Source organism: Aythya marila (genome assembly GCF_965140915.1).
Source record: "Aythya marila genome assembly, chromosome: 1".
In the NCBI taxonomy this organism is placed as follows: domain Eukaryota; kingdom Metazoa; phylum Chordata; class Aves; order Anseriformes; family Anatidae; genus Aythya; species Aythya marila.
In genome coordinates, this window is record NC_139042.1 from 24,562,436 (window position 1) to 24,583,714 (window position 21,279).

The following is a 21,279-nucleotide window of genomic DNA, read 5'->3' on the forward strand; positions in this document are numbered from 1 at the left end:
TAGTGAGTATATTTTCTTTGGAGTAATATTTTCTTTTATTTAGTAAAAGTGGAGCTATAATTATTATGCAACGTGGCTGTGATTTCCATCTGCAGACTTTCTGCAATTCCTGAATATTTGCCAACTTTTTATTTTCATAAGCTAAGATTATTAGTGTAATTTAAACATCTACAAAGTATGATATCTATGATTATATAAAAAACAATTTTGAGTGTAATCTTGCAAAACATTATATTCTGCTTTGGAGGACTAATTACTGTATTCCTACATTCATACTCTTGTTTTCTCCTTCCTTGAGAAGAATAGTCCATCAAAGTTTGACCACTCTGCAGTCCTTTGCACTGTAAGTCATTTAAAACTGAAAAACAAAACAAAACAAAAACTGTGCCCATTCATCACCTGTAGCTACTAAATTAGTTCTTTTTCTTCTGGCAAATTGGATGTCTCTCACTGTTTGGTGCAGTTTTGATGCCTCTATTTTTTCCTAGGCAAGGGTTGGCACCTCTATTTTCTAATAATCACTTTGCTTGGAGGAAGAAAATCTTTCATTTCAGTTAATATTTTCACAAGCTCACAAACTTTTCAGTTATCTTTATATTTTTCCCCCTATGCTTTTCAGATCTTTAATGCACTTGCCAGCAACTTGATAGTTGACTAAAACCATGAATCTGAGTGACAACGTATGGCAGAGAAAGAATAATGGAGATTTAAAATATCCAAATAATTTTAATTAATGGTCAAAAAAAGAAATACTAAGCTTATTTCTCTGATTCCAGTTTGGATTTAGCAAAATATTTCAAGAAAATATTTGTAAAGATTTTGGTGGCAGGATAAAGAGATCTTGCAAAAACAAACTTGGATTTACAACCAAAATATCAATCTCTTTTTTTCTCAGTGTTGTCAAAGCCAAGATATGCTTTATTGTCTGTCACCAGCATGAACTGTCATCAGAGTTTTTTGCACCATTGCTAACAAATTTTGAAAGGAGTAAAAGGTAATAGTCTTATAAAAATGAAGACATGTAAGTTCATCAATTAACTGGGGAAAATTCCTATTCTGTGTCTTGGCACGTAAAACAGTGAGGATTATGGGAACAGATACAGTACTAATTACCAGTACTAATTACTAATGAACACTATGAACAATGTACATTTTTGTTTAAGGTACATGAAAAACTTTATCAGTAGGAAGTATGAAATAGTTGACCTTATGAAAATATAAGTAAAAAATAGAATTCCATAGAATCACAGAATTGTCTAGGTTGGAAGAGACCTCAAGATCATAGAGTCCAACCTCTCACCTAACACTAACAAGTCCTCCACTAAACCATATCGCTAAGCTCTACATCTAAACGTCTTTTAAAGACCTCCAGGGATGGTGACTCCACCACTTCCCTGAGCAGCCCATTCCAATGCCTCACAACCCTCTCAGTCAAGAACTTCTTCCTGATATCCAACCTAAAACACCCCTGGTGCAACTTTAGCCCATTCCCCGTCATCCTGTCACCAGGCACATGGGAGAATAGACCAACCCCCACCTCGCTACAGCCTCCTTAAATGTACTTATAAAGAGCGATAAGGTCACCCTTGAGCCTCCTTTTCTCCAGGCTGAACAAACCCAGCTCCTTCAGCCGCTCCTCGTAGGACTTGTTCTCCAGACCCCTCACCAGCTTTGCCACCCTTCTCTGGACTCGCTCGAGCACTTCGATGTCCTTCTTGTAGCGAGGGGCCCAAAACTGAACACAGTACTTGAGGTACGGCCTCACTAGAGCTGGGTACAGGGGGACAATCACTTCCCTAGACCTGCTTGCCACACTGCTTCTTATACAAGCCAGGATGCTTGTATACAGGTTCATAATTCCGGTACTGAATCTTTTTGTTTAATTTTAGGACGGTATGCTCATTTCTAAGTTCATTTTATGCACACTTCATATGCTAATAAAATAATGCATACAATAGAATGTCTTTATTTTATCATAAGCTTTATTTTCTATACCAAGCTCCTGTAGTTTTGATGACATGGTATAATGTTTTCTCTGTGAGGCCAACTTTTCTCTGTGAACTAGGCTTAACAGAGTAAACTTTTGCAGGCTTTTTTGTAACCATACCTGAGACTTTTCAGTTAAGTCACAGCTATAAGTGAGTGAAAGACTTCTGCAGCTTCTGCAGGCTCTAAAGTTTGGTTAATCGCATCTTTTTTCTAAGTTCAATAGAAGAGTTTAAACATTTAACTTTTTGTTTTTCCTAATATTACAATTGCATCCAGTTCCAATAAGGGTTTAAGTTGGCAAAATAAAATCATTGAGAGAAAATGCAGGCAAACTTTGATAAAGACCAGATGAAATTGTGGTGGTGTTCAGTTAGACTCATACACACATTGTATTAATAATAACAAAAAGAAGTTCAAAAACGTGATCTTATTTCATAAGGATTTTTTAAATAAATTATTTTATCAGCTTACATTATATTTATTCAAAATAGAAATTCATACTGACTTGTTCAGCATGGTGACTTCAAGGTTTTGAACCTATGATTTCATTAATGCCATAGGCATGACTAAAATAGTAATGTTGAAATTAATCTTTTTTAGACATTAATAAGTCATAGTGAAGAGAAATAATTAGCATATCTTTGGGGCACCAGAAGAACACTGAAAAAGAAGTCATGTAAACCAGAGCATTTCAAGATAATTGCCAGGCATACATCATTTATTCCAGATTAGCTAAGGTCATGCACTTGATTCTCCCAATTTTTGCATCCATATATGTGGTCATTGTTGCCATCAAATTGCTGAATTTTGATGGCTATATTTAATGGGCTGAGAATAGACCATGAAGAAAAGTACTAAGAACAGCAAATATAAAGAGCAAGTACTCCATTCAGTTAAACAATGACCTTTTTAACCTTGCTGTATGCAGGAAATATCCACTTGTATTTTGGTAATTACATTAACTTCCTTAATGGCATTTGATACAGATGGTATAGGAAGAACTTATATGCAGTTGAAGAATGCAGGCAACAGTTTTAGTTTGAATTGCAAATACTTCACATTGGAGTTAAATGGGGGACACTAGGGGAGAAAACAGAAAATAGATTTGTATGCTTTCCTCAATCAAAGAAGCCATTATTTTTCAAAGCTTGCCATATTTTTTGTTTCTCGTGATTCTATTTTTGATTCTGTGAAGATACCTCAACCAGTTTCTGCCTTTCTGCCTGCACAATGAGAGTAGAACATTTTCATTCTCCTTTGTTTTTTGTCTGTCAGAATATCTACTGTCTGAAGAAATAAATTATTTTAGTGTCTTTACCAAGCCTAAAGCAGTGAGGCACTCAATACAAGCCGGACTTCCTAGAACAGAGGATTGCACAAACTTAAAAACAAAAGATTATTAAAACGACCTTTTGTCCCATGTATGTGTGTTAGTTCAATAGAAGAGGTATGGTAGTTCCTCTTTAACTTACTCCTACGCTTTCGATTATGTGGGATTTTCATAAACCAGAGATTGCATTGTCAGTTCTTCCAAATAGTGATGAATGGATCTGTCCTGTTTTTATCATCCTCTACTACTGACTCTACAACACCTTTGACAGGTGAACATTAATTGTGCTTTGTGTAACAGAGGAGGAAAAAAAAAAAAAAAAAAGTAAAAAGTATTTCAAACCTTTCCTGCTTAATCAGTAATAATCAAAGATGGGAAGAAGCACAAGGACACAAAATAGAGCCCTTGGCAGCTAGGAATGAGAAAGTGGAGCATACAAGGGAGGGCACACAGTTTCCCTCGTATGTTTTGAGTAGATGTTTTGAACATCTACTATTAAACATCGACTATTTTGAATATCTGCTATTTGAACATTGAGTAGATGTTTTGAACATCTACTCTACTGAAGTGTGAGTAGGAAGCTGATAAGAAAGAGACTTATGATGTGAAATGGTGCCCCTGCTCTTTTTCACATTTCCACAATCTATTTTACTTCAAGTAATATACAGTATAAAAGCTTAGAGAAAAAAGATGAATAAAAGGATTCTGCTTCTACCCTTTTTCCTACTCATTGAGATGGAATCTCATTGAGATTCCACCTTTTCTGTTACGACTTTTCCTATCTTTCCTTATTTCTAACTAGAGAATTGCACACTTCAAGCTGTTCCTTCTGCTTTAGGCAGAGCTCTCTGTAAAGGCATCCATCTTGAACCATCCATCCACCATGAACCTGTTTTGTAAGGCTTTCCTATTTCCTTCTCTACTTTCACAGGTGAAAAGTGCTACAATTTCTAAGTTAGTTGTTTGTTTGTTTTTTACTTGAAAATCTTCACACAAACATCTAATTTCAAATGAAATTGTTAAGAGAGGTGTTAATGTCTGTTATCAGTGGTTTATTTCATCAGCAGGCAAATACAGAGCTGGTTACAGCTAATGGATTTGCTGATGTGCTAACCAGATGTCAGTTCTGTATCCTCCTCTTCTGAATTTTACCAAAATCAATTCAGTCCTTGCTCTGATGCTAGAAGACTACACCCAAGATCACAATTGATTAGCTCTGGTATACAAAAATTATCAACTGATGTTCAGACAAACAGAGAAAAGTCATTGATTTTAAGATCAGACAAACACTTTATTTATTTTATTTATTTATCAAGCCCATATAATTATTAGGCTTTTTAAAAAGTTTAGTATTAACATTCTTGTTAGTGTTAAATAGAAGACTTTGAGTTAAAGCAATTCTCATTGCCTTCAAACAGAGAGTCCTGTTTTATGAATTATACAGCATAAATGCTAGATCATCATTGTTATTTGGATGATAATAACAAGTATTTGTCCTGTTTTTCTACCATTTTAGGCATACTTGTTTTGTTCTATGCTCCAAAATTTATTATTATTATTTTATTTTATTTTGTTTGAACCTGGTGGTACAAGTATTACCAACTGTCTTTGAAAGATAAAAACTTCTAATTTAATTAATTAATCCAGGAAGTATTCATTATATGTATTTATAAGTGTAGGTTTTACATCGAATTTTTTATTTAAGGAGATCTGGTCAAGATGCAACAAAATTGCTGTGGCTATATAACCTTTATTATGTAATTTGATTGGTTTATTTTTCATAAGTGTGTATCATGCTTATGTTAGAGTCATAAGCATAAGCTCTTTTGATATGAAATCAGAAGGTAAAGATAGATAAACATTTAGAAGACTGTAGCATGGGAATTCTGTAGCATGGGAATTACGTAGCATGGAAGAAGAGCATTATTCTGTCTAGATCGTGTTCTCATACATATGAGGTTAATTATGTGACAGGAAAGGTGTTAGTGTTATAGAATATGAGATGGATTCACAATAAAACAGTGAATATTCTCTGGTAAAACATTTAATGTATCTGTGCTACCTGCATTGGCTTAACTATGGAGTTTGCTCTTCTGTTTGGATTTTCTTTGTCAGCTTTCAAACAGTGGAGGTAGCCTGCAGGTGATAAGTATCCCATTAATCTTTCTGATCCTCTAGCACTTGAGCATGAGAATAGCTGATCAATTACAGCAATTGTCTTCCTAAATGAGCTTTTCACATCTGCCTCTTATTTCATTAGTTAACTGTCTGCTCGTATATCTGATAGAATGGAATCCTAGTGGCTTCTTACAGCGTGTTCTGCGTTACTGTACAATGAGGATGGGATTGTTAGCAAAATGGGCACAAAAGGGTATTTATCCATTACCTGCAATAAATATCCACACTATTGTGTAGGAGTGCTTTTGTCTCTAATCGCTGTTTGTTGAAACCTACTTAAAGCACGTCAGCTTGCTTTTCAGCTTCCTGTTTGGTCCTTAGTTGTAAGCCTTATTACTTGTGTATTTATCATTTTTATGAGAAGAACAAAGTGTTTCTGTGCCCTAAACCGTTATATCAATATGTTCCTCACGTGATTTTTGAACCCAGAGGCTACCAAAGTTAAAAGTAGAAGTGTAAATTCCTCTTCATCTTTTCACAATGTATCTTTTAAATACCTAGACGTGGTATCCTTTTCTCTGAAAGTTAATCAGTATTCCAATGTTGCAAAAAAAAAAAAAAAAAAAAAAAAAAAAAAGTATTGCAAATAGTGGTAATGTGATTACATAATGATTACTCAAATTAAGTACAAAACTGTGAACAATAATTACGCTGCATAATTCAGGATTTTCAAGAAAAACAAACTACAAAGTATGGATTCTAAATGATAAGAATTAGATTTCACATGTGTGCACCTTTCATTACTCCTCAAACTTTAAATTACAGGAAAAACAGCTGCCAGATGAGAATTAAAACAATTTCTGTGCAGAGGCCTTATAATCTCCCAGTTAATATCTGGTCAGGTTAAACACTCACAAGATTTAATTTTTAAAGATTGTTTTCTTATACTTATCATATATTGAATTGTTTTGGATGATATAGGTAGGTAGATAGATTTTATTTATTTGTTTTGCTAAATAATGAACTGAGCTAAATGACAAAAAGAAGTAATTATATATATATATATATATACATGTATATATATATATATTCTGATTCAAGTGTATGTTTTTCTAGGTGATGTTTTGATAGTTTCTGAACATTTAAATATGTTTGAATCTGAAGTTATCAGATGTTTGTGCCTGAAATATGTTTCAGTGGATTTAAGTGATTTTAAAAAATACAATACAGAGATTTTAAGGATTTTCTAAAAATATTTAGCTACAATTACTAAATATCAGCAATATTTTAAATTCACTTTTGACTATCTATTGCAGGTCTGGTTTGTATGAAGTCGAGTACTTCAGTGGTTGAACTTGTTATGCTACTTTGTTCACAGGTAAGACATTCTCTGGTTTTAATTGTAGTAGTTATCTCAGTGCTGGATTACTGCCAGCCCAGGAATTCTGTATTGCTGCTTGTTTCATTCTTCCATTTCAGTACAGGAAAATAAAAATTAATCTCTTCTGGTAGCATAAAGTTTGTAGATTTATATATATATATATATACACACACAAATTTTGCATACTGTCTCTATATTCAAAGGGTTTGCAAAGTATACTTGTATTTGGCTTTTAAAAGTGTATGGATGTATATTATGAACTTTTCCTGCATATTAATTCTCTTTCAAGACAGTTCTTATTTACAGTACATGAATATAATACTTTTTTCCTAATTTTATGTTAAAATCTGTCCTTGAATTAGTAATTTCATTAAACCATACTTCACAGTGGCTTTCGGTATATGTGGCATAAAATACTGCATATTTTATATAGCTATCAGTACATAAAAAGCAGAGGAACATGACTGAAGTATTCCTCTAGACCTGCCAGAAGCAGAATGTTTCTGTTTAAAAAAAATGCTGTGGTTATTATTATTTCTTTTTGTCATCGTAGTAACTGGTTTCTCAGAAATCTGAATCAATTAACATTTTGAATTGCTCTCACAAGTAAAATATTTAAAACTAAAATAATTCCTCATGGTTTTTGGATTGTTTACTTCTCAATTTTGATTTTATTTTTTTCTACAGAGTGTTATTGGCTAATTTCTTATATAAAGCCTTTTACTTTAAACTGCCAGTAATAAGCAAACATTTTAGAATTCTTCTCATTTTGTGTAAGACAAGGCAAATACAGGTCCCAATATCTTCACCATTTTTTTAGTTCTAAAGACTTATTAACAGTGTACCTTTTATCAAATTCCCCACAGATTTAAGATACCAGTTAAACACATTGCAAATTGTTATGCAAAATGCCTAGGGTAACCTTTAACATTATTACAAAACAAAACAAAAACATTTATTTGTAGTTTTCATTGAGCATTCACAGCTGCACTTTGAGAACATGCACCAAAAATGTACAAAAACCAAAAAGGTTCTAGGAGTAATTGAAATTAAGATCTTCTTTTGATGAAAATAATTAACATTTACAACTGATTCGGGGGGAGGCGTTGCAACTTACCTGCTGTTTGCTAGTCCATAGGTTGCATTTCTTCAAGCTTGTGTCATAAGGAAATCATTAAATCTTGTTTTCCTTTTTTTTCTTTCTTCTTCTTTATTTTTTTTTTTTCCTCTTAGCCAGGATGGATATTTGTTAGGAAAAAGTGAAATAAAAATACATCCCTGGCAGGAATCCTCAGTAGGGTTTGAAGTTCAAACCCTCTCCAGCAGGATACTATACTTGAAAAATTTGTTACCTAATGGTGAAATCCTGACTTCCAGGAAAATTCCAAAAGATCCATTAAAGCTTTTGAGCCTCATGTCATGTCGTGCAACCTCTTTTTTTTTTTTTTTTTTCTTTTTCTTTTTTTCTTTTTAACAGCTTTTGAAACCTTTACTTGAGGAAAGGAATAACTTACAATCCTTTCTTCCCTAGCATTTGGTTTTACTGCAGTTCTCAATAATAAAGTAGAATGTAGCATTAGGGTCTAGTGTCTTTGATGGCCTCATCATCTAATCAGAGGTTTAACATTACTCATTTGCTGGCTCCAGGAATTCCTGCCATTAAGGGCCCTGGAGATGAAACTTTGCCTCAAATATTGATTGAAAGGAAGAGAGAGAAATTTAAGCTCTTTCTGCAATGCTTTTTTTTAGACATCTTTGTAAAGCTATGTAACAAATGCACCTAAATCAATTTGTTGTTTTTGTGACTATTATACAAATTATTTATTATTTCAAAATATTTGACTATGTTAAAAATAAGCCTAATTGTATACCTTATACAATATTAAGAGTCTAATCATTTTGTAATTTTGAATATTTATTGATTTTCTATGTTTGATTGAGAGCTATTTTCTATCTGATTACTTGGGTAAATAACAGCTTTTAATTCTCATACCCTAGCTGATATTTTAGGGTTGCTTCCTTGTCTTGTATATGAAGACAATTTTCTATGCCTATGCTTATTTCTTGTGCCTATTCTTCTTATTTCTATGCCTATTCATTACAATTATTCCAATGCTCCAAGATTGTTGGGAGTGATGCTAAATGTTTCTGTAGGCATTTGTCAACAGGGGGCTGTAGTGGTGTAGTGGCTCACCTAAAGCATTGCATCTGCACAGAACGTGGTATCTGCATAGAGCATCTCATACGTGTACTAAACAATCTGTGGTTCTGCTCATCTACATGAAAACTTTTTGGTAGAATTTTGTATTTAATTTATTTAAAATTATTTGTTGAAAGAAAACACGTGGTAAACATTTTAAAATACTAATAGGACATAATTAAGATCATGACTAGAAGAGAATGGCAGATAAAACATATAATGTAATCCAGCCTCTAGCTAACAGAATTTGGAATTAGGAACCTAGGAAATGTTGTCCGCAACAAAATGAGATTAAATCATCTAATCATCTCTATATAAAAACAGGTAGCGCTACCTGAGCTTTTCCATATGAGAAATTGAATAAAGTTCTGGTTTTTTTTGGTATTTTTTTTTTTTAAATATTGCCAATGTAACTAAGAGTTTTCTTCCTATCATAGGTAAATCTTTCATATTCAAATTGAATAACATTCAACAGATTATTTGGAGAAGTTTGAAATGTGTCATTCAAAAGATAGATGATAATATCAAAAACCTTTGAAAAGTGCAATTTTGTTTGCACAGAACAGAGTAACTTTAGACATGGAAAAGGAAAGGGAAATACAAAGTTTGTTTTCCTTTCATTTGCTACAGCAAATTAGATGCTTTTATGCTCTTTATGTTGGAAATTCCATGTTAACGACTACAGATTAGCAAGGATGTCAGAGTTTTTTTTCTTATCTGAGCTCCTGAATAAAATCAACATTGCCAGCGGCTCATGTCCAAGGTATGGTCTAAATTTACATGAAATATCACATTACAAATGTCTGAAGGTACATGTCATGGATAATTCAGTTCATATGGGCAGCCTTTTAGACTCTGAGGGATATGCAATCAAGTCTTTCCCCCCAAAGGAATTTAGAGTTTCTGTGAAAAATACATTTTAAATTTTAAAGGAACTCCTGTAGGGATGGTGCGTTATTTTGGGGTTTAGTGAGGAATAAAAAGTGCTTACTATAGCTTGCTTCCCTGCACCCATATTGTTTTTTTTTATTTGTTTTGTTTTTTTTTTTTTTTTTTCCTAGTGTCACCTACTTCTATACTAAAATTTAGGTTACTTTGAAGGTTTCATTTTCTTTATTTCTTATATAATCCAAACACATACATTCAAATACTTGAAATATTGTTGGGGGGGGGGGTTGGGTGGAGCAGCAATGATTGATAATAAACATGTCGTTATTTTCACTTTTCATTAAAATAGGCATATTCATTAAAATTTTGTCTATTTTAAAATAAAATGAATGAAGATGTGGTATGTTTGACAAGATCTGTGCTTGATTAGCTAGCCTTTGTTCCCTCAGCCTAGTTGAGTATGTCACTGCTGTGTTGTTATTGGAGTGGCAGATTTCTTCAATAAACCATATAATTAAATATATATATTCTTTTTATTTTTTTCAGTGTAGTTCTGTGTTGCATCAGATTTAGATTTCATTGATTTTATTTTATTTTTTATTTTATTTTATTTTATCCCAAATGTTACAATAGATCCTAATTACTTCCAGATCTCTTGGAAGTATTTCTGTTTGGTGATGCAGCTTCTGCAGAAACTGAATGGTGTTATCCCAAAGGAGTCTTATCTCATGCCACTTGTATTTTTCTGTATCTTATCTATTAACAGGGGAAATTCATCTTCTAAAACAGAAAATATTCTTAGTATTTAAGACACCTTTCAACTTTACCATTTTAAAAACATAGTGTTATAGTATAAATGGTTCTCTAGGAAAAAATGCTGTCACTTGCAGATCTAGAATATGTGTAGAATATCTAACTAATTTCAGGATTTAGTAGTTTTCAAAACATCATTCATTCTATTGATTTCCCCTCCCCCTATGTTAGAAATTTGATCAAGATAATAACTCAGGAGCTTCCAAAGGAAATATCAAAGCCAGAATGGAAATAATCTGCTTCTAAATCCCTATGTTGAGGATTTTTTTTTTTTCTTGTAGATGCTATCCATTGTAAACTGGATTTTACTAGAAAATCTGGGAGTGGGGAGGGAAAAGATATACATAACCAATAAATGCTTTTAATTAAAACCTTTTATGAGATTCTCAAATAATTGATAACACATGGTTCTTCTGTAGGTAAGCTGTAGGTAAATTCTGTAAACAGTTTGCTTTTATGAAAAAATACACAGCTGAAAGTGTCTTAAAGAAAGCAAACTATATCAAGAGTATATCAATTTCACAAACCCTGGTACATAATTGATGGATAAACTGGGCTTCAGCTAAGCCTTTCAAACTTTGTTTAACAGTGTGAGCCTCATAAATGAGTTGTGTTTGTCTACATTGTCTGGTCTATTAACCTGGAAAGTCAGAAGCTGCTTGGATAGATTCCAGTCTGTCTCTCCATATCACAGGAAGACAGTCAGTACATACTTTAAAAAAAAAAAAAATCTGTGAAGGATCTTCTCCCATGTAGCACAGTCCATAAAATGGTCTCCAGAGATTTGATACATGTAAAACATGGTGGTTTTATACTATTATATACATTAAAAAAAAAAAAAAAAAAAAAAAAAAAAAGGCAAGATCTATAAACCAGCTTCCAGAGAGATTTAGTACTAAATGCCCTAGGAGATCCAAACGTGCCTCCTGTCTCAAGGGATGGTATATGTCCTAGGCTTCAGAGAATGGCAGCTGCTCAACACAGAAACTCAGAAGTTGATCAAAACCAGAAATCCTTTCCTGGTCCCTATAGCTGACCAGAAGAAGCCTTGAAGTGTGGGATTCATCTAAAAGAAGCACAACTCATGCTTCCTGATACTACACATATTCTATTCAACTCTTTCTAGAAAAGTAGGAATTCTACGGCTCTGAGGTATAGTTCCTTCTTATCAATACCACTCCAACAGGTATCTTATCATGTGTCCATCTCAAGACAGTTAACCTTTCTTTCTGTACTACAATATTTGAATGTCCGAATGTCTGTTTTTTACACTTTATATATTATTACAAACATTTTAATTTTCATTATAATTTTATTTATTTAATTTTGTATCTATTTAATCTTGCCAATAGTAGATTATTTATGCCTATTATTCCTCATTTGTTCCTTCCTAAGGTATCTCTACATATCTCATGCTTCTTAATTTTTGATATCTCTTTAAGAGTACCTTTGACAGTAGCCCAAGTGTTTGCTATTCATGTTTTTCACACCAGCATTAGTAGGAAGGCTGACGAGAAGTTAAGTAATGATTGCTTCTCTTAAATCTAAAGAATGATGAACTTAGAACTTAATTTACTTAGGATATATGCAACACAATTTGAATAAGGCTGATTATGAGAATTCCTACAGAGGTATATTTTTCTAACTTTTTTTTTTCCTAACCATGAAACAAATTGACTGTTCCACCTCTGGCCATGTTTACTCATTCATCCTGTTAGAATATTCATTGTTTCTGTATTTGTACCCATGCAACTAGGAGACAGATGCTGCATATCATATCATTGCAAAAGTCTGAATTAAAATTTGCTGAAGGGAAGGATGTCTATGTATATCTCTATACACAAGTTCCACAAGTTAAGTGATTTATTTATTTTTTTTTTCTCTTGGAGTTTCTCACTTGCTTTGTAGAATTCTGGAAGTTGTCCAAAAGTTTATCCTTTTGTGTTGTCTTTGTAAGCTAAAGGAGTGTCAGAGAATTTACTCCCATTAATTCCTTGTCCATGTGGGGAATGTCTTTCAACCCAATCTCAGTCTTCATCTCTTGGCCATCTGCTTCTGATAATCTAACTTCCAAATGGAAATCATCAATGTATTCTTCCCAAGTAGTGGGGAAATCTTATTTTCTTGATTATTCTGTGAGGTGTCTTTCCAGGTACCTGTACACTCAGAAAGCTAATTCAGTGTTTTTTCATCAGTAACAAGCAGGATCTCTTCCATATCTCATTTACACCTGACTCATCATGAAAATTCTGGTGATTTCTCTCTCCTGTTCATATCAGAATATTTTTTGTCAGGGGAAAAAAAAAAAAAAAGCAAGAAGTATACATTTATTAGACATGAGTAAGATGCTGATTTGAGCTTTTTCTAGATTCATGGCAAAACAGGATGGATCAGAAAACTGTATGAATTACTTTCCTCATATCCCTGTATGTTAAGGTGTCTTCCCCTGACTTTTCTATTAACTCATCTACAATTGAGAAGGATCTTGGGTAGATAGAAGAAAACACCTAGAGAGTCAGAAAGAGCCATCTGGTATTTCTTTAAGGACTGAGAGTGGTTGCAAGACCTCATTATTGGAGACCATCATTATTGATACATAGTTGGCTTTCATTTTAAGTATGATGGAGAGAAAGTAAGAAGCAGTTTTAGAAAGTCTTCTCTTTACTGCTGTTTTGCAAAACTTCAAATTAGTTACCTTCAGCATAAAAGAATAGTAACTGGACTAGCTTTTAACATGATTATCAATAGCAACACAAGTTGCTAATAATAATTTTAAAATGTCTCAAAAAAAATATTTTTCCAGTCATGGAATAAACTCTAGAAATTCTGGAGATGTGTGCATCTTCATGTATATATCTTCTATCTGTTTTAGAGGTATGTGATGATTTCTACAAGGCAATTAAGATTACTACTTTAACATCTGAATAAATTTGGCCATTTCTCTAGTGCTGTTTGGATAATGTAACTGTTTTTACAGTTGGGGACTTTTTTTTTTTTCCTCTTTTCTTCTAAGATACCAATGAAATGTTCCTCTGGGAATGTTTGACTTCATTTTCAAGATAAATTGGGCAATTACCACAGGTGATCTGAAGGGCAATGGGTCTGTGTGCTTCCAAGGAAAAAAAAAAAAAAAAAAAGGTTTACATAGATTAACATTATTCTCAGTCAAGAATATAAAAGGAAAAAGAGTCTTGTGAAAGTGAAATCTAAAACTTTCTATTACCTTTGTTGCATTGTTAAAGTCATATTCACATAAATTGTGTTGTGAAAGCTTCACATTCATTTTCTTTTCTGAGATTTGGCAAGAAGCCTAATGGATTCCAATACTTTCAGATTTGCCTTCAAGAAGAATGTTGTCTGCCATTATGCAGCATCTTTTTTTTGTGGGAAATAGTCACTTTTGAAAATGATGACCTGTCATAAAATTCTAAAATTATTTCCAAATTTACTTGAAAGAGTAGACCAAAATACATTTTATTTATAATCTATTAACAGTATATATGTTAGTATGGGAGAAGAATAAAAGCAATAAAATTCTTAGATCTGATTCTCATTCCAAACAGTAGTGGAAGGCCTCTTACATTTTGGCCTCTGATCTCTGTAGCTCGATTCTTTTAGGAGTGGAAGGAAGGATCCTATGATCTTAAAAACTACACAATGTGCTCAAAAATGTATGCGGCTATATCTTTAAACCATTTTTTTCTCATACCTACTTTTAATGGGCATGTTTTTCTGTAATAAATAAACCTTTCCCTCAATCTTATAATGTTTCCTTTGAATATTTCTACTTAAATGACGTAAAGCAAGTTATCAGTGATTTTAGTAGGAAACATCAAAACATGGAGTTCAAACCCAAGGTAAATTACATGCATGTTGTGAATTGCAAACACATTTTTATAAACTTTTCAGTTCCATATCCTTATAAAAGGTAGCACTTGTACAGCTCCATGCAAGACTTTTGTCCAGACATATGAAAGCATCCAGAAAGAGAACCGATATAACAAAATTGCATCTGTCAAGAAGTAATGATTAAAATACAGTAATTGAAGAACTGAGATATCAAGTGGGTTATTAATATCTTAGACTAGAAAATTAAATAAATATTCAATATGACAAAAAAAGAAAAAAAAAAAAAGGAAAAAAAAAAAAAAAAAGGAACAAACAACTCCTGATTAATTCAGTACGTAGAGAAGAGAGAAGTTCAGAGAAACTGAAATTGAGATTGTGGCTCCTGTAGTGTAAGGAGTTGTTGAATGATTATTAGACAGGGTATCTGTCTAGTCAGTAAGTGCAATTTGTTGAAACAATTCTGAAGGAATGTTACACTTCCTTAGAGAAATTGGAAATGGTCAGAATTGTCACATAGATTATGAAAACTCTGAAAATCACTATTCTTTTTTATCAAGGTTGAGTACATCATATTTATTATTTAATTTATTAATATATAATTAATTGTTATGTAGCATTAATATTACATATGTAGTATGTATTAATATTATTAATATGTAATATGCATTAATATCATTGATGTGTAATTTTAATACCTAATTAATACATAATCTTAATATGTAATTAATAAAATAATGTATAGAAATTTAACATATGATATATTATTAATATAGTATAGATAGTATATTATGAATATTTAAATGATGTATTATAAATAATATATTATAAATATATATAAATTATAATATATGTATATATTTATAATATAGATATTATAATATTATAATATATTTATATTTAATATATATAATAATGTATTATAAGTATGTTATATTATGAAAAAATGTCATATTTTATAGTAATATATAATTAATGTAATTAATAGTTAATTATTTGATTATTTAATTTATCAATTTTAAATATCACAAGAGTTTTTTGTAAAATAAATTGTCTACTTGTCATGAATAAAAATCAGAAAAGTAAGCAGAGGCTGATTTGGAAAGAATATAAAGAATAAAAGAATGAAGAATACAAACTGAAAAAAAAAAAGATTTTTTTTTCAATTTTTAATTGGACAAAAATTTCAGAAATTCAATTTTCTTGTTGTTATCCTTTTATATTTTTTATTATTATTGTTTGTTGTACTAGAGATTGTAGGAGATTGTAGAACTGTGTACTAGAGATCTGTAGAAGGAGCAGGTTGGAGGAAAATGTACTCAGAAAAAAAAAAAAGTAACTATATCAGAAAATAAGAAAATATACATCTTATTTTGAAAGAAAAAAAAAAGGCCTGAATTTCATGTTGTATCTATACTGTGATATGGTTCCTTATCTAGAAATTTTCACCTTTTACCATCATCTCAGGTGGTTTTTTTTGCTTGTTTGTTTTCTAAATATAAAATATAAATATAAAACATTTAGAATGCAGAGAGATTGGACAGTAATTTAATTGAATGTCATAAGTTACATTGTTTAGTTATTGTGAATGAAGACAATTTTTCAATTTTTGATTTTTTTTTTCAACAGCAATAATGTTAAAAAAAGAAAAAAAATTCAATATCCTCTTTCTGTTTTTATTATGAAGAAGTGCTGTCATTCTATAATACTGAGTCTATTAGTCTCTAAACATGCATCTATCCCTGAGTCTTCTATACAATGCCCATGATCAAGAGGAATACCTTGTTTGGGTAGTGGTACAGTGCTGGCAGTATTTTAGTCATAGAATAGCTTGGGTTGAAAGGGACCTTAAAAATCTAGTTTCAACTCCCCTGTCATAGGCAGGGATGCCACCCTGGCAGGTTGCTTAGGGCCTCATCCTGCCTGGTCTTGAACACCTCCAGGGATAGGGCATCCACAACCTCTCTAGGCAACCTGTTGCAGTGTCTCACCACTCTCTGAGTGAAGAATTACCTCTTAACCTCTAATTTAAATCTCACTTATTCTAGTTTAAAACCACTCCTCCTTGTCCTGTCATTATCTGATTGAGCAAAAATTCACTCTCCATCTTTTTTTATAAGTCCCCTTTAAGTAGTGAAAAGCCACAGTGAGGTCACCCCAGAGCTAGTTCTTCTTTAGGCTCAGCAACCCCAGGTGTCTGAGCCTTTCTTCATAGGGGAGGTGCTTCAGTCATCTGCACTGCCCTGTGAAGCAAGACCCTTTTTCCAATGGAAAGGGAAACACATTCTTCTTGTATAGAAGAAATTCTCTGGTAAAACATTTTGGCAGTCTTCATCATGTTGTTAGTATCAGCAGTTGTGATGCACAGAAAAGTCTCCCAGCTCTCATTTGAAGGCCCAGAAGTTTCGTGATATGAACTACACCTGAGATGTAGTTATTTAAGCACTACATTGTTAATAACCAAGTGGTTATTAACAAATTAACAAATGCTATGCTTCTATTTGCCTGTAGCATAAATTGTCCAGTGGTCACTGCATTCATTATATTTGGTGTATGCATGTCTTTCTGCTTCTTGCATCTCGAGGGTGAGAAAGATTTTCTGTGGAAACTAAGATAATACAACAAAACCTTTTCACATTCTTTGAGCAAATAGTTCTAAGTCTTAATTTCACTTCTTAAAATGTCTTTTATTTTTGCTATTTGTTATTGGTGGATTAATGGAGGCTTGGAATATATAGCAAATTTACCGTGAAGCAATGCATGAACTACAAATCCTTGTTTCTTTGTGTTTCTGCATTGTTACATTTCCATTAGTTTTTTATAAATACGCGGGTAGGCTTCATACACTTTCATCATGAACCAATGAGATTTTCTATCTATGAAGACATACAGAGAGATTTGTTTGCTAGATCTACTGGCATTTTAAGTACCTTGAGATATCTCACCAATGATCAAGTTAGGTAGCTTAAATTTTGTGCAGTGTTAAGACAGTGAGCAGGAATATCTGACAAAAGACTTGCAAATATGTCTTAACTTTTTGTGGACACAGGTAGACAGGATAAACAAAAGTACTTAAAATACCACTAGGTACCTATATTGAAGCAATTGAATCCTTTCCCTATTAGTTTCTCAGATAGACTTTGTGCTATACTAAGGACTTAATTTCTTTCAAAAACTAGATCACTAGACTTGCTTCAGTCACTGGTTTTGGAAAAGAACAAAATGAACTCCACTGAACAAAGGATCTTTTACAATGGTTTTCCAGCCCACAAACTAGTGGCTTGAATGTTGATACTCTGTATTCCCTAACTGAAACTTACTTGCTCAGTAATGGATATACTTGGGTATATACATCAGGTATTTTAGCAACTTTCTTCTTACAGAACCTATCAGGAGCAGAAGAATTGTTTGTTATGATTTGTTTTGTTTTTAAAATGCTTAAGTTGGTCAAATATATGAATTTTCATGGTAAAAAGCATGATTAGTGGCTCATTTTCCCAACAGTTATTTGAGAAAATTTCCTCATTCTGTGCAAAACTGTTTTTCCTGCCCATGTCAGGAGGCAAGACTTGGGAAATTCTGCCTGATGTTTTTATTCCTGGAAAAAGGGAATGTAAAGCAGAATAGCTCTGCAACTCTAACTATCTCTACCTGTTACTGTTTATAATAAGTCTTAGACTAGATGATTTCTCTCTGAACTATAATCCAGCTGATGTATTTTGATATTTTTTTCTACATAATGAAAAGGAAATGTTTAAATAAAAGTTCTAAGGAATTATTCTAAAAGAAAGTTACTTTATAAAGAGATAGCTTGATTTTATTTTATTTTTAGTTCAAGAACCAAAAGACAGACAGTTGAGGGGACAGAGGCAGTGTGTTTTATGACATAAATCTGTTTATGTTGCATTAAGAATTTTGTCTTTAGTCAAGTGGTATATGAGGTAAAAATTATTATCCTTTAGTATTCTATTAAATGGTTTAAATTGGTTTCAAAAGTTTATCTTGTGAAACCATGTTAAAAGTAAATAAATAAATAAAATTTAAGTTTCAGATTATTATTACCTACTTATCTTGTTTACAGACATAACGGGGGAAAAAAAGCAGAGACTGAACTCAAGGGTGGGTGGATGGTATATAGATTATTCCCTGCATTACATGAAATGTAAAAGGTGTAACAGTGAAGTAAAGTGAAAAAGATGATGCTGCCATGCTTTGTTGCATCTAATATGTTCATTGGGCAACTGTATGAATGGAAGAAACAAGATTTGTTTATTTTATGTGTGTGTATTTTCAAGACAGGGAAACTAAATATTGCTTAAGCATAATACAGAAAATATGACCAGCTAAACTTTATTTGAAAATTAGAATAAATTACATGTTTTACATGATCAGGTCATCCTTTGTAAGGGAGGGAAAAAAAAAAAAAAAAAAAAAAAAAAGAGAGAAGAAAAAAGAAAAATAAGAGCAGCATTAGATTAAGAAGTTCAGACAAAATTACAAAATTCAAGCTTCTTAGGAAGTCATCAGGGTCAGTTTCAGAAATGTGGTTTAAAGTCCTTGGGTTTTGATCATGTTATATTTTATCTTCTTAGGAATGGCAAAATTCTATTCAGAAGAATGCAGGACTTGCATTTATTGAGCTCATCAATGAAGGAAGGTAATTAATTTTAAAGCTTTTGAAAAAGTAGTAATTTTGCATTTATTCCATTGGGTGATAATACTTCCTCACCATCTGTTCCAAAAAGATTGTGAAAAGGCCATTATAATTAACAGATTTATTGTATAGATACTTTACATTGCAAATATTTAATTTAGAAATATATAAATTCTATTTCTTTTTCCATTGGCAGAAGGAAATAGAGACCCCATATAGATGTTTGGGTTTGTTTGAGAATTGAACCACCATTTTCCTGAGCAGCAAGGTTGCTTTACCCAGACAGTCCAGGAAGCCCGATCTGTAAACCCATCTGCTGCTCCATCTGTTTTAGAAGCACAGCATTTATTGTACAGATGCACATCTTTATACTGTCAGTTCACAAGGATTTTATCTAAAATTTTGGGTCCAATTTTAGTCCTGGAAAGCACATAAGACACCATGTTTAGAAGAGCTGCCTTGCTTTTGCAAGTTGTTAAGATAGTTTATTATCAATCCTCGAGTAATTTTAATGCTGTATCTGTTTATATCTTCTACACTGTGCGATGTTTGTCAATACTTCCAGTCAGTCAGCTGGGCACCAATGGGGAAATGGGGACTCTATGGCCTAGCTGGTAATGGCATGCCAAAGACAAATGCAGCCACTTGTGTAATGTGTGTCATTTCTATTGGCCAGTAAATTAAATCTACTTAAATCTAGATGTTTTGATAACTGCATTTGAAAAAAATTATATAGCAATATGCCAGTTGAAGAGATTTACGTGTGTTTTGTTGTTTATGTTTTCCCCAAAGATAGTGCATAATTGCCAGTAGTAAAGTATCAAATCTCTGTATTATAGGATACTTTTTGTCTAGCTGATATTTCAGTGGCTAAGCCATGCATTCATTTCAGAGGAAAAGTAGAAAGCATTAGAGAATAGATAGGAACATTACAATCTGGAAATCAGGAACATGTGCCTTTATACCCAGTTTTTGGTTGGTATAAATTTTCTTAGATTCCATGCAGATACTGAAGTTACAGTACAATTATAACAGTTAGAAGTATATTCTGTTCATTGGAAATTTTTTATTGCTATGAAGCAGCTATTTGAGTTTACACTGTAAAGGGCTCACCTGAGTGAGTTACATACTGCACCTTATGCAGTAAATATTATACATAATAGACCGAACAAATATATTAAATTTATGGTTTTTTGTGGTTTTTTTTTGTGTTTTTTTTTTTTTTTTTTTTTTTTTGATAATATTGTAGAATGCCATTTTGATCCTTTTTATTTCTCAGCCTGACTAGTGAGGTCAAACATTATTGCATGCTCACTATTGATAAAATGTTCCTTCTGAACAAATCTCATATCTGCATATTTTTAGCAATTAGGTATTAAGGTATCAGTGGACCCTTTTCAAAATAAAATAATATTGAAGAACTGCTACTTAAATACAGTCAAAGGAATGTCTAATCAAACTGCCCTTAGACACATGCTCCTCTATATACTTTTGTCATAAACATGTCTTAGAACAAGTGTGTGCACATTACTAGAACGCTCTTCTTTGCAATCAGCCCATCCATTTTTAATTTATCCTTTTGGGGATAAAGATAACAGTCTTTTAACTGAAAATTGTTATAAATATTTATTCTACTTAATAGCTAAACTTGTGAATGCAATTCATCAATCATAGCTAGGGAATGCAATTGTGCAGTTGTCAACAATTAACAGGATATAAACAGTTGATGAATGTGCAGCTGAATTAAAGTGCTCCCTAGGATAACCTGAAATTATAAACTGGATCATTTAAAAGAATCTAACAAAGGATCTTTATAATTAAAACAAAGCAGGGTTAATGGGATGTAAAATTGCATATAATTACTTTGCAATAATGATTGAATTTTAAATTACTAAAAGCAAAACCAAGACTAAGAATACTTTGAAGGACTTTCTGGGTTAGATTTTGAGAGACCTGGGTAATAAATCAACAGTTTTGAGCAAGCTTTTTCATTTGAGGGTGAAGGGGGGGAAAAAAAAAAAAAAAAAAAAGTGTAATGCAGGGGATCATAATTTTTAATA

The 21,279-nt window shown here is 32.3% G+C and overlaps 1 protein-coding gene across 7 annotated transcripts in view; it reads left to right on the forward strand.

Annotated features, from left to right (window-relative positions):
• The window catches only part of NBEA (neurobeachin), a gene marked incomplete at its 5' end in the record, with an annotated part of 512,607 nt that overhangs the window by 239,986 nt on the left and 251,342 nt on the right, over positions 1–21,279 (forward strand). For all 7 annotated transcript variants that reach the window (XM_082765401.1, XM_082765407.1, XM_082765402.1 and 4 more), the window contains 2 exons: positions 6,754–6,815; positions 19,158–19,222. In XM_082765401.1, coding sequence (XP_082621527.1) covers positions 6,754–6,815; positions 19,158–19,222 — 127 coding nt within the window. The remainder of the gene's footprint in view (positions 1–6,753; positions 6,816–19,157; positions 19,223–21,279) is intronic.